Source organism: Apteryx rowi, unplaced genomic scaffold, assembly GCF_003343035.1.
Source record: "Apteryx rowi isolate R43461 unplaced genomic scaffold, aptRow1 scaffold_26, whole genome shotgun sequence".
Classification (NCBI taxonomy): domain Eukaryota; kingdom Metazoa; phylum Chordata; class Aves; order Apterygiformes; family Apterygidae; genus Apteryx; species Apteryx rowi.
Window position 1 is genome coordinate 2,821,951 of NW_020448974.1, and position 13,463 is coordinate 2,835,413.

General features: G+C 35.3%; 1 protein-coding gene across 8 annotated transcripts in view; it reads left to right on the forward strand.

Annotated features, from left to right (window-relative positions):
* Positions 1–13,463, forward strand: part of PITPNC1 (phosphatidylinositol transfer protein cytoplasmic 1) — a 99,744-nt gene that overhangs the window by 77,558 nt on the left and 8,723 nt on the right. For all 8 annotated transcript variants that reach the window (XM_026067548.1, XM_026067552.1, XM_026067551.1 and 5 more), the window contains 3 exons: positions 1,297–1,392; positions 9,322–9,477; positions 10,230–10,293. In XM_026067548.1, coding sequence (XP_025923333.1) covers positions 1,297–1,392; positions 9,322–9,477; positions 10,230–10,293 — 316 coding nt within the window. The remainder of the gene's footprint in view (positions 1–1,296; positions 1,393–9,321; positions 9,478–10,229; positions 10,294–13,463) is intronic.

A 13,463-nucleotide genomic window follows, 5' to 3' on the forward strand; every position in this document is an offset into this window, starting at 1 on the left:
GCTTATATACTTGCTCACTGTGGTCCATTGCTCCTTCTGAATGCTTTATCTGGGAAAGCTCCATTTCTTTCAGAAACTCCAGAGTAGCATTCTGATTATTCTATAGTTGCTGACATTTTGCATCTTTAACTGTTCCTCTAGGATGAAATGAAAGAAATTAATGGAGTGTTCGCTACATTTATTAAAAAACAAACAAACAAACAATATTTATACTTCCTTGAAATGTTAGCTATAGAACATTATGCCCCAAAGGAAAAAACACAATGTTTGCTTGTTACTGAACTTAACAGTGTATGCACAGCTTTCCTGAATTTTATGCAGCTAAGTTTTCATAATAGCCTTTTAGCTGGTCACTATTTCCAAGTCCTAGAATCATGAGCAGAAATTTATTGCAGACATAGCATAAGTCACATGGGTCACTAAGGGGCCTAAATAATTAAATTGTGCACACAGGCACAGAAAAACACTATGTTGCAGATGCAAATAACCTGTATTTTCAAAATAGGCCCATCATTTGCAAAGCACAGAACAAGAGACTGGATATTCAAAATCAGATGCTGAAGTATTAAAATCAAAATAAGCTCCATCTGTGCACAATGGAAGTGGAAATGTGCAACTTCCACTGGGTGCTATTCACCCAAAATTTTGATTCTCAGTATAACAGCAGCTTAGTCTGTGCAGCACACATCACATACTTGCATTTCATTATTGTCCCTAAAATGAAATCGTTTTTCTAATAAATCTTTTAGAAATATCCAGAGTCCAGAAAGCCCATGTTTTACACTGTAGTAAAATCTAGTTCAAAGATTAAAAAATGCAATAAAACCAATCCTAGTTGCTGACTTTACTACTTTTCACCAAAGCCTCCATTCTAAAGGGTGTGCAAGAAGGAGCAGCGGTCTAAGCAGGAAGTGCTACATACCACGCGTTGCATTTAGCAGCCTACCGTCTTTTGAACTGAAATAATGAAACATCTCCCAAAACGTCTGTGGCATCGAAGTTGCTGTTGATCTTGCTTAGGAACACATTGCTTATATATGATCTTGAATAACAGGCATTTTCTTCCCTCTGCCTACCTGCATACACTGCGGCATCTACAATACGCTAGACAACGTGACTGTGTTCTTTGTGAACAATTCAGTATTCACATCGGAGGCTGCGCAAGCGCCGGCCTAGACACATTCTGTTGTACAAGCTATTGAACTGGGCCTTAACAATGGCTTGTAACCATGATTCCAGGTGGATGTGGTCAGGATGTTGTTCTGTTAGTGTTAAAAGTTTCTTTAACTCTTGCAGATTTTTGACAAAGAAGCTAAAGATCTTGAGCGAGAAGTCTGCTTTATTGATATTGCCAGCGACGATATTCCTGAGCGCTATTACAAAGAATCAGAGGTAAGAGACAACTTGACTATGAAATGGTGAAGATGAGGATGTAAGAAGCTGCAGTAAAGTGGCATTTATTTGTCCTTGCTAGAATTCTTTTCATACCTTTAATCGTTACTGCAAACTCTCAGTATCAAGAATGCCTTCACCATTGCCCACATTCAATATAAATTTAATGTTTTCATAACTAGTAGATGAGATTTAAAAATTAAAAATGCAGTATGCAGTCAGCTTACCAGAAACAGATGCTTCACAGCTGATTGGTTTTACATGGCCCCCATAATCAGAATCTGAGATTTTAAGATGTTCATCATAATCTTAAAGAGCCGTCAGAAGTGTTTTCTCATGGACATGGACAGAGATAGCAATCAAAGCAACTTYATTCTTAAATGAAATTATACTGGTCAATAGTATTTGAAGAGCTTTTGATTAGAGGGGAAGCTGATAGCAGCCTCTCTATCCAGACTGCCTGACACTTTCTTCTAGAGGTGATTCCTGCAACCTTTTGAAATGCTTTTGTATCTTTGGTTTCTGTACCAGGCCTTTGATATTCATCTGAATTCATTCAAAGTAGAACAAGATTTTTCTTTGACCCACAAAGCTCAGTTAAGTGTTTGCAATTCTGAGCAGTTTTAAACATTATTGTTTTCCTTATTTGCATCACACCCCAGCTAATAACTAATACGAACCCTCTAAGCCCAGGCAAAGGGCAGACGCTGCAGTGAGAATAGGGTTGCACAGTTGCTCAGGTGCAACCAGGACACAAGGGCAGGAGGGACTAAAGCGTACTACATACTGCTGCAGATCTGCCAAAAAGCATCAAAGGCAGCAGACACATTAACTCTCTTTAAGATCCCTTGAAAATCTCTACCATGTATATTTGATAGTGCACATCTCTGAAGACGCTGTCTCTTTTAGGCCAATGCAATTCACTGTTTTGAAATCAGCAACCACCATGCAAATGAAGCTGAGTTTTCAATGTTTTAACCTCAAATCTGACAAATGATGGTTCAGAACAAGTAGCTAGAGAGAGGAATGATCAGATCTATGCTTGCATTTTGGAGATATGATTTGCCTCTGGAGCCAATTACATATTCATAGCTAGCAGTGAGTATGGCAGCTGTTTAACTGCATAGACCAAGACTACACAATCATTTTTAGGATAGAAAATGAAGACTTGCCAATGAAAATATTTCTGTAACACAGAAGACGTGATTTTCAGACTCAAAAAGTAATGTACTCTTTATCTTCTATTTATAGATCCTATTTCAATATTTAAGTACTGGTCATAAAGCAAAATTTGGTCTACAGTAGAATGAAAAGTAATTTTTTTTGTTTCATTAGATAATGAAACCCATCTGTTATGTATCAAATATTATATAACACCTCGTGAAACAACGTATTGGTTCCATCATCTTATCTGAACTCCATGGTTTTCTGGCTTATTTAGGAATGGCAGCTGCTATTGAACTGGTCTGCATTTGGCCATGTTTTAAAGAAATCATGCAAGATTTTTCATCTCAGTTTATGCATGTCCATAAATTGTGAACATAAAGGTAACATCTAGCTTTTAAGCTTTCCTATTTTTTAATAGCCAGCTATTAAACCTAGTTTTCATATAATTAAACTTATGATATAGAAAAACAGCTGCATGTTAACTGAGAAAAGAATTTCAAAGTCAGTGTGTTGTACTTCGAGGACAAATCTAGAGACCTGATTCCAAGCAAAATAGAATTTCATATATGTTTTTAAACAACAAAAATAGCCCAGCATCTGTTATTTTTTCTGTACTGATGCATAATTTATATGTTGGCTACCAAATTCTGTTTCAGAATTTATACAAAATGATGAGAACATCGTAGCATTTAACTGTGCTGTGCACATACGGTAATTGATCCTGAATTTATAACAACTGAATTCAATATCTTCTAAAGTTTACAAACTATGTGGGTTTTTTATGGTACCATATGATGAATATGAAGCCAGATTCTCATTTCTACTGAGGCCTCTTACATAATTTAGACACTATAAAAAGGCTTTCTTGTGTTTGTAAATGTAATTTCTGTCCATTTTCAGTCTGAACAGTATAAAAAAGTGTCTTTATGTAAATGCAAAACTGTATTTTTCAAACAGCATTTTCAGAGAAAATTAAAAAGTTAACTAAGGTATTTTACTTACACTAATAAAATAAGTGAGCTGCTGTTAGATCATTTAATCTAAATTGATACTAAGGTGATTAACAGCAAAGTACAATCCTCAGGTTTTAAGAATTAGATCCCACAGGATAAGCAGTCTGACTGGGATCGGGAAAAACCAATGAGAATGATTTTAACCTCAGGCATGCTAGTAATCTCTTCATTTCAATGGACCTTTCACATGCTTAAAACTAAGCAAGTTCCAGATCAGAATCAGCATACTTAGCACCTTCTCGAAATAGGCTCTGTATTTCTTTTATATCCTGATTAAAATGCATCCCTCTTCAATTAAGAATACACTTCAGTTTTACACTGCAATTTTCATTATTTGTTATAGTACTATTTTGGAGAAACAGTTCATTTAAACCTTTCACACACTAATTAAACTGCTTGCTTTCTGTTAGTGTTTATGAGACTGTTTGTACAGGTGGATTGCTGCTGCTTTTCTGATGTGATCAAACAGCACTAGTATTTGTGATTTGAGTTGTTTATTTTTAGCTTTAAAGTGTTCAGCTGTCCTTGGTAAGCTGTTTGTGTCACTATCATAATTTTTTCAAGGTTCTCTGTACGAAAAAAACCCTTCTACAATTTCACTGTGACCTTTCTTTGAGTTTGTGCATCAAATAACTCATTGGTTATGACAAAATGAACCACAGTTTACTTCAGTGTTGTTTTTCTCRTTTATATAAACAGAAGATATGCTCGTGTGTGTATAACACACAGATATCATTAATAGAAGTGATAATATTGCAATTACCACAGGAGGCCTCATGAGAGATCAAGGGACCCATAGCATCAAGCTCAGTGCAAACAAGCAAAACAACATTCTCTGCTTCCAAGAACCTATGGTCTAAAAAAGTATTTTTCGGTTGCACTGACATGAATCTTAGAAACGTCTATATTTTTCCTTTCATTGTAACTTTCATAATACGTGATTCTCACATGAAAAGACCAAATGCATAAACAACTTTTTCGTAAATATAATATCTCATTTGAATCCCATAGTTCCTTTTGACTTGTGCTGATACTGATCAGGGGAGATGTGTTCCATGAAACACTTTTCTTTTTCCTTGCCTCCTAAATATACACTAAAATTGAAAAGTCAAAAATATAGCTAGGCAGAGACTTAAGAAAGGCTGTTGCTTCACTGAGGAACATTTTAAGGGAATCTCTGCCAGTAATATTGAGCGATCTCTTGTTCAAAATCATCTAAATGATCTGAACTGCCTAAAGAATGGAGGGCTTATCCTTCAGTGTATGCACAAAAGCACTTACCCTCCAAATAAATAGTGAATCAGAAGACAAGGACCTAAACATCCTTAAACTTTGAGGTGTTCAAATCTGGGATTCAGAAGTGAGAAAGTTTAAATCTAGATCCAGACTAACTGGTTTGTCTTTTTGCTGTAATTAGTCACATATGTTTCCAAATCTGCATGTACATATTACATTGAGTACAGAATTATGTATTGTTATATTAAGAATGTAGACACATACAGGTAAGAGGTTCTGTCTCATCTCCTTGTGATTTTATCACCAATGAATATGTATCACCAACCATCATGTATTCCCCATATAGACATATATATTCATCTGAATTATAGAAGAGAATGAAACTGAGCTTTGCTGAAGAACAAGGGCCTCAAGTGAACCATTCACTGAAATGAAACGTTTACTGTAGATCTGAGCTGTTGAGCAAAATGTCCTTCGCCACCATATTCAAGTTCTCAGAATTAACAGCGTTTCATTTCCTGTTTATAACAAAGCAGTTGAGAGTTGGACACAGGGTATAAACTTCTTAAGTCACCTCCAAATAGCAACATTTCATGCAGCTGCCACAGTTTTCTTCTTCAATTGCTGTCTTTTTTGACTTTAACACAGCTGCACCATAATGGATCCAACTTACTACTGTCCAGGTGCATTCAGAATAATAAAACTTCTTTTACATTACAGGCCCAGAAAATTATGATAGTTGAAATAATACTGCTGCCACAGTGAAGGTTTGTAACATTTCAGTACAGTAGTTCAGCCCAGGATATAGCAGCAAGAGATAAACGGATGAAATTTTCCTCTTACTAACTTCAGTTGAGAGTTTACATAAAGGCTGGCTGGTTTATCATATGCCACGCTTGCATTATTTTCTGATGACAGTGGTTGAATTTCTGTTTAGATCTACTCCTATTATTACTGACTCTGTCTGCTTTTGAGGTGTCATAGCAGAGGGAGAAAAAGGCTAACCAAACCATTTTTACATCAGCATATCTTTCCAGAGCACTAGCTATGTAATCTGAAATCCAAAACCCAGCTACTGCACTGATGATGAAATGCCAGATCACATATATTAAAATCATGAAGGATTAAAAATTCCATTCCACCCTATTCCATTACACTGTGGCTTTTATTTAATTTTAATTTAATTTTATTTTTTATCCTCAATCAAGACCAGCTCATGGGTAATGATATTTCTGCTATGTTAGCAGAAGTACTATTTTTAAATCACTGTGCACCTGGCAACAGTATATTGCAAAAACAGTATTTTTTGCTCCTTTGTAGCAAAAGGAATGCCAGATGGGCTTTCCTCATAAATTGTGTCTGATAAAAACAGAAATAGGTTATCTAAATGAAAGAATTTTAGCTATACCATTACATCTTAAAACAGATTGAGGATTTTGTCAGTAGACAAATTAAGAGGAAAATAGTGAACAGAAGTAGTATTCTTTAGGTGATGGATCCTCTGGAAAGGAAAGCAAAGGTGGCTAAATGCAAACATGATGCACATACAAATTAATGTTCTAAATAAGAATATAAAAATGGAGTCAGAAAGATCAGTTTGTCCAGTTCCTATTGCTCACAGAAGTGCTTCAAACTCCTGTGTTTCCTGGCCCAGAGAGTCGTGCCCCTTTCTCTCTAGCTCAGTGCCTCTGGAATATATTTTGCAAATTGCCATACCTTTCACAGGAAGAGTAAAGAACGTGCGTGATCCAGAACAGGCAGATATTCAGCGCTTCCTCCTGGGCACAGAGAGATGTGAGCATTCAGCATGAGTCTCATCTGGCCTGCYTGACTCTTCTGAGCAGTGAGCTGCAGCGTAGAAGTGGGAGGAAGAGCAGTGCTTCAGCTCCCAGTGAACTGAGTATTAGCTCGTCTAAGCAAGCACTCAATAAAATCTTTAACWTCTTGATCTTTAACACAGCAGCCTGGAAGTATATTTTTCTGAATTTTTTCTTTTTCCTATCTTTCATTCACCAGTTTACAGTGATATAGTATCAATATATTAATGTTTTCAAGAAGGAAGGCATGCCCATATTAGATACATGTTGCCCATTCTGTTGGCCAGTTCTTTGCTTGAAACTGTCCAGCCAATTTCTGACTAAACCTTATGTCCTTCAAGAAAAATGGGCATGATTAAGGGAAGCAAAAGTGCCATCTCTGGGATCTGTTAAAGGAATTTGCAACTAGGAGTGATGCCATGGATAAACTGCATTGCTGTAGACGGATTGTTTGTGGGCCATCAATTTAAGAAAGGTTTCTGCTACGAATCCCCTTGTCTGCTGGGTTAACTTTATAAAAAACAACAACAACAACAAAAAACAAAACCAAAACCCCTCACACGGCTTTCACAGCATCTAGAGGGTTTGAACAAAACACAGGTCTCATGCATGACTGAAGTCGTGCAATGCAGCTGTACCTTATTTAATTTTTGTTTATAAATTCTGAAAAACTTGAAACTGAGTCAAATTCATTACATTAATTCCTTTTGACTGCATTGAAGTTATTCCATTATAGATCTCGTTATCACTGAAGGAATACAAAGTATCCCTGCATAACACTCAATATTATTAAAGTGCATGTCTGAAGTGCTTAATCAAGACAGTGGCTCCCTCCCACTAGTACTGTACGCATATGTAAGAAACGAAAGACCCTTCCTTGAAACCACTATTTCCTTTTGATTTTACTTTTTAGAAATTCTTATTTTACACTGGAATATTTTGCAGGAATATTTGAGATCATATTTTCTGTAATTTATTTATTCATGAAACCATCTACTAGAATTCTGTGCCTTTCTAACTTACTCTTAGTTTATATTTATTTATTTATTTATTTATTTTTTTAATACACTGCTTGTTTAAGGCAGTTAGCAGTTATAAAACAGCTCTTTTCAACTAGAAAATGACTAGATCAAGCTGAGGTCAAGCTTTATTGAATGAAGACTGGCAAACATCATGTGACTATGAGCTGGTGATATACAGTGATATGTTGCACTGATCTATGATGACACTGAATTGTTTTTTATGGTGATTTAAAGGTGAAACCTTATTATACGCAAGCTTAACATTTCTATGGAGGAAAGAATGTGTCAGCAATAAAAGCAATGACTTTCACAGAGAAGAAGACTATCAGCTCGTTAGAGCTTGATAAAGGTTTAATGGTAGAGCTATGGACTAAGATGGACTTTAAGGACTAACATCGGAAGCCTAGACAGGAGATAACTATCAACACTAGAAAAAAGGAATGCCGCTGAATGATACATAAGTTCACACCAAATGKCAGAAAATTAAGAATAGATCCATTTCTCCATTGGTCATATCCCACTTAGCACGTAATTTAAGCACATACTTTAAAACACGTTTAACTGCTTTTCTAGCAAGGGATGGGTTTAAAAGAAAAATTTCCCAGATAGTGGCTTTGGGGAAAGCAACTCAGATGAGCACTGGTGTTTATTCTTGAAAACAGATTTTAGAAGCTACATTATACATTCAGTAATACTTAATTATTTTCAAGCTCTGAAAATCCATRTTTAACTGTAAATTATTTCTATTTACAAGATGTAATTAGCAGGAATGGACATAAGGTGAAATGCAATCAAATTAACTTATCAAGATGGAAAACAACGCTTATTTCTTGGATAACTAAAAGTGCATTTTGTTTGGCTAAAAGTAAATYTTAAAGATGAACTAATAGTCTTCTTATTGCCTCTTATGGAAATTTTATTTTTATTCTTAAATTTCTCATATTTAAAACTAGTTTGAAGGCCATAGGAACCCTTGTTAYTTTTCTATAGCTATTATTGTTCTTGGCCTTGCTGTAATTTCAACACGAATTTGTGTGGTTTTCTAATTAGTCAAAGCAAGCTGATTTTGAAATTAYAGTCCTTCAAGGTTTTGCCTAAAGATACCATAACTGAGTTGATACTGGAGATGGCTAAATTGGAGAGTTTTCATAGTTAGCTGGTCATCTGGATATACAAGCTCACTTAAAATTAAAAATGGCTTTTCCAGGCTCACATCAGTGTTGATGTGTCAAAGCTAAAACTGGACATGATTTTCAGAAAGACAGGCATRGCTAGAAAGTAGTGGTAAGTCACACTGGGGAGGTAGTGTAAAAGCAAGCTCTGAAGAAGCAACTTTTTTTTTTTCAAAAGGCCATAAATAACACTTGGAGTGCATTGTATTGGTATGACTTACAATATCATATTTTCCTATAGCAAAAAATCTCCTAGATGAAATTAGCTTTAAAGCATCTCCAAGAATATGCTGGCTATCATCAATTCAATGGCTGTTGGATAAAAGACAGGATTTGGTTTTATTACATCCTCATGTTTATTTAAGTAGATTTCATATTACTTTTTCATAATGTTTGTTAACATGTTTTCATATTTTACGTTTTATTAAAACATTTATTTTAGCAAACTGACAAATAGGACTTCCTGTCCAGGATTTCTGAATATGTTTTGCTTGTTTTGCAGGACCCTAAATATTTCAAGTCACAGAAGACTGGAAGAGGCCACTTAAAGGAAGGCTGGAGAGAGACTCATCAGCCAATTATGTGTTCCTACAAACTTGTGACTGTGAAATTTGAAGTTTGGGGACTTCAAACCAGAGTGGAGCAATTTGTACACAAGGTCGGTGAATAGCTGTTTCTCACCCTTCACATGAGCAGAGCTTGAGTACTGTGCTGCACACGAATGGCTGTGTTGGAGCTAGGAGATCAGCTGGATCTGCTGTCGGGCCTCTCTCAAGGTCTGAAAGATCTGGAGCACAGCTGAAGCGTTCATCTCCGCATATAAACTTGCCAAAGTCTGGAATTGCTGAGGTCTAAGGCTGAGACAACTAGCACTAGCATTTTCAATGCTGTGATAAATATATGACCTAAATTATTTAGGAGTATAAACAAGTAATTTACATATAACAACRATGTGCAGGGTTGCCTACAGACAGGTAGTGGGAGAGTTTTCCAATCAGTCTACTAAAGAATTAATAAATGGCATAACTGCCAAATGATAATATTTTTCAGAGTACTGACCTTTCATATGTTTAAAAAATTAACAGGGAAAGGGARAAGAGTTCCAATCTATTTGCCCAAAGATTAATGGATTCTGTACCATTCCCAAGTGGCTTCCCATGCTAGTTAAAGCCATGTGGACCTGATCTGGTGTTGGCATTAGTCCTGCTTCAAGTGGGTGGTTGGACTATAAGACCTTCAGAGGTCCCTTGCAGCCAGTATTTCTATGATTTTGTGATTCTTTAGCRTATGTCTTTTTAGAGACAAAAGTGTCAGATCGTTTTGACCTAAATCCTGTTGAAAGACAATAGTGTTACTTTTCTAAAATGTTTTGCTGCTGTAAGGGTATTTAACCTTTTCCTTATTTCACAGGTGGTCAGAGATATACTATTGATTGGTCACCGGCAGGCTTTTGCCTGGGTTGATGAGTGGTAYGGTAAGTCTTCTCCAAATTAAACACACTTAAAAGGGCTGATCCAAAGCTTATAAAAATTAATGACAGATTTCCACTGGCTTTCATAGACCATCGGGTTCTAATACAAATTTAAGTTGTTCATGAAAGACTTGGAATTACATTCAATTTCTCTGGAATATACACAGCTTATTTACAGCAGGTTCTTTATAACAAGAGTAGGCTGTATTTTAGACAGACAGCAGGCACTATACAGGGCCCTCTGTATATCCCTACATCTTGGAGTATATGCATCTGTCCAGTCACCCTGCATTTTAGGCAGATGGAAGCTGTTCCTGCAAACAGTCATCTATATATGGAGAACCGCAGGCAGGTTTGAATAAAGCCTCTTATTAAGACTGTAYTAACATGCAATCATTTCCGTACTGCAAACTGTTAAGGCCTCTGATCCAACACGTTTTCAGCTTTTCAGGAAGGTTTTAAACTGTTAATATAAACCGCAATAAAGAAAAGATGGGACTTTAAAGTCCCTTCTGAAAAATGGATATAAATATAAAACCTACTCAGCCTTATTCAACAGCAGCTGCATGCAAAAACTGCTCTGAATCCCTGCACCAGCTGTAGGAATGGGCACTTTCAATGGTACAGGGTAATTTTGAACATCAAAACAGCCAGTTATATTTATCACTGTACAATAAGCTCACAGGGTTATTCCTTTTTACATACATATTCAGTATGATACATCCATAATCATAGATACTTGTAGAACAGTTTCTAAAACATTCTTGTAACATAGGGTAGCAATTTGGCAACCTATTTCAGTTATATTAGACCCTGCTTAAACTTCAGGGGAACACTGTATGGGGCAATTCATGGATAAGAATGACACCTGTCTTTCATTGGAACTCAGAAACATTCAGCATTGCTTAGATATACAGTCAATTATCCCAGCTGGTGTAAACACACACATCTTCAGTGACTTCATAAACCTGCATAATTTTACACTAGAATCTAACTATAACTTGATTGTGCTGATTATTTGAAATTATAGAAAAAATTGTGTTTGAAATCATAATTTATCTTATTATAAATTTAATAATGCATGAGAAAGCCTGTGCTGTAATGATCTTAAAAATACTAAAATCCGCTAAAAAAAGATCTTTTTTTATTTGCGGGTAGCCATAAGTGAGTAGGAGAATTTTGTATCCAGTGAGAAAAGAGTTCTTAAGAGATCTGAATTCTTTTTTTATTTCTTACATGAAATGTAGTGATCCACTATCTCCCTAAACAAGCCTAAGTCATCTGTATGCATTCATTGGGATAAAGACCTTTGAGAACATTAGTTCTCTGTAGCTGTCTAGAATATACCTCTGCTCCTTTTCCCAGAARCTGAGAAAAACTTAGAAATTAAGATATTTTCCAGGGTGATCACTTGAGATATTTTCTAAATTGACTGTTTTCAACTGATTTTTCAGAACRGATCCAATTATGTTCAGTTTTCTTTCATATTTAACTATTTCCATAACATTAGAGTTCTATTTCTCTTCCATAATCTGTGATAGGTCTTTATATATAATGTATTCTGATTTTATGAATATCATACAGCAATCAGAGAAGRTACAAAGAAATTCTAACTGATGACTTTAAATAAATATAAAACATCCTGGCTTCATACAAAAGTTGAGCCCATAAATCTGCCCAAAAATATGTATTAAAGCAAGACATAAAAGTTACTGAGAAACCTAGAGTTAGCTGCACTTCTGCAAAGTTCTTGATACAGAGCAAAGTGAGTATTTATAAAATTAAACATATGGGATCAGTTTAGCCCAAAAAACATTTAGCTACAAATTCCCTACCTTACCTCTGAATGCACCCTGCCAAAAATACTCTTTCCATAATTAAATATTTGCAATACACAATTATCTTGTGTTTTTTTACTGTCATAGTGAGAATATTTGCTAAATAATATCATGTGATTTTAGTACTTAACGGTCAGGTTAAGCACAAAAACCTAAAAAAATCTGGGCTCACTAAAATAAGTATGAATAAAGGCTAAACATATAACGGGATTTATAAAAAAATAGAAAGAAAGTGCAGAAGGTTAATTTAGGCAACTGTCTGCGCTGTCTGCAGCTCATGTGCCCCTGCATTGCTGTGAAGACTAAAGCTTGATAAGGCTCCCTGACTAGAAACTGAGTATTTCATTATCCAAGATTAGTGAGCTCCAATTTGTATACATCCAGTACAATTTAATGTTTGATCTGTAACATTCTTTTGGTAATGTTCTTGACATGTGCATGGGTGTGGGGAGAGTTTTTTTAAAATACYTTTTTTGAAGTATCTGTGTGCCTTCAATGTGTCTATTATCATCTTTTCAAATAAAAGTTCAAGGAAGATTCTGAGAAGATGTAAGTCATCTAAAGTGAATTGAATAATCAGTATATTAAAATCAACTATTAACATATTATGTTACTGTTGCAAGTATGAATGTTTTTTGTCATTAAATTTACTGAACTGTTATTATTAAGAAAATCTATTTCACAATGTCACTTACTAATAAAAAGCATGTTCTCTGCTTGGCAAAAATGCATCTTAGCATGTTCTTTACATGGCTTATGAGCTTGGTTTTCATTCCAGATAACAGTAAAAGAATAGGTTGAAAGAATATTAACGATAGTGTTACTCCATGTTTCATTTTGATCAAAATTTTACACTGCACTTCATTTTCACTGATAAAGTATTACATTGTGTTACTGATATAACAGCTGAAGTTATATCTTTCCTTAAAAGCAGTCTTGTGAAGCAAGAGCCTCGTATCATATAACAAGAAGTGGTGTGATATAAGGTTTCACAAATCCAAATGACACATAATGAACTTGAGAAAAATGATAACCTCAAGAACTGAAATGCAGTGTACATTACTAGAAGTGGTACACATTTTGGAATAATTTTAGATTAATTGGATTCCTTTTTTACTAAAAAACATGATTTCTGACAAAAACATTTTAAAATCCTTCACAATTGCTGAGAGTTATATAGCAAGCACCTAAGAGACTATTCACTAGTTTGACATCAGGCATGCCTAGGCAATGATAAACGATCATATCAGTAGAATCAGCCTGATTTGTAGAATTTTTATAATCCATTGCATGGTTTGAGGCCACAGAATTATTAAAGCGTTCACTAGTAATCCA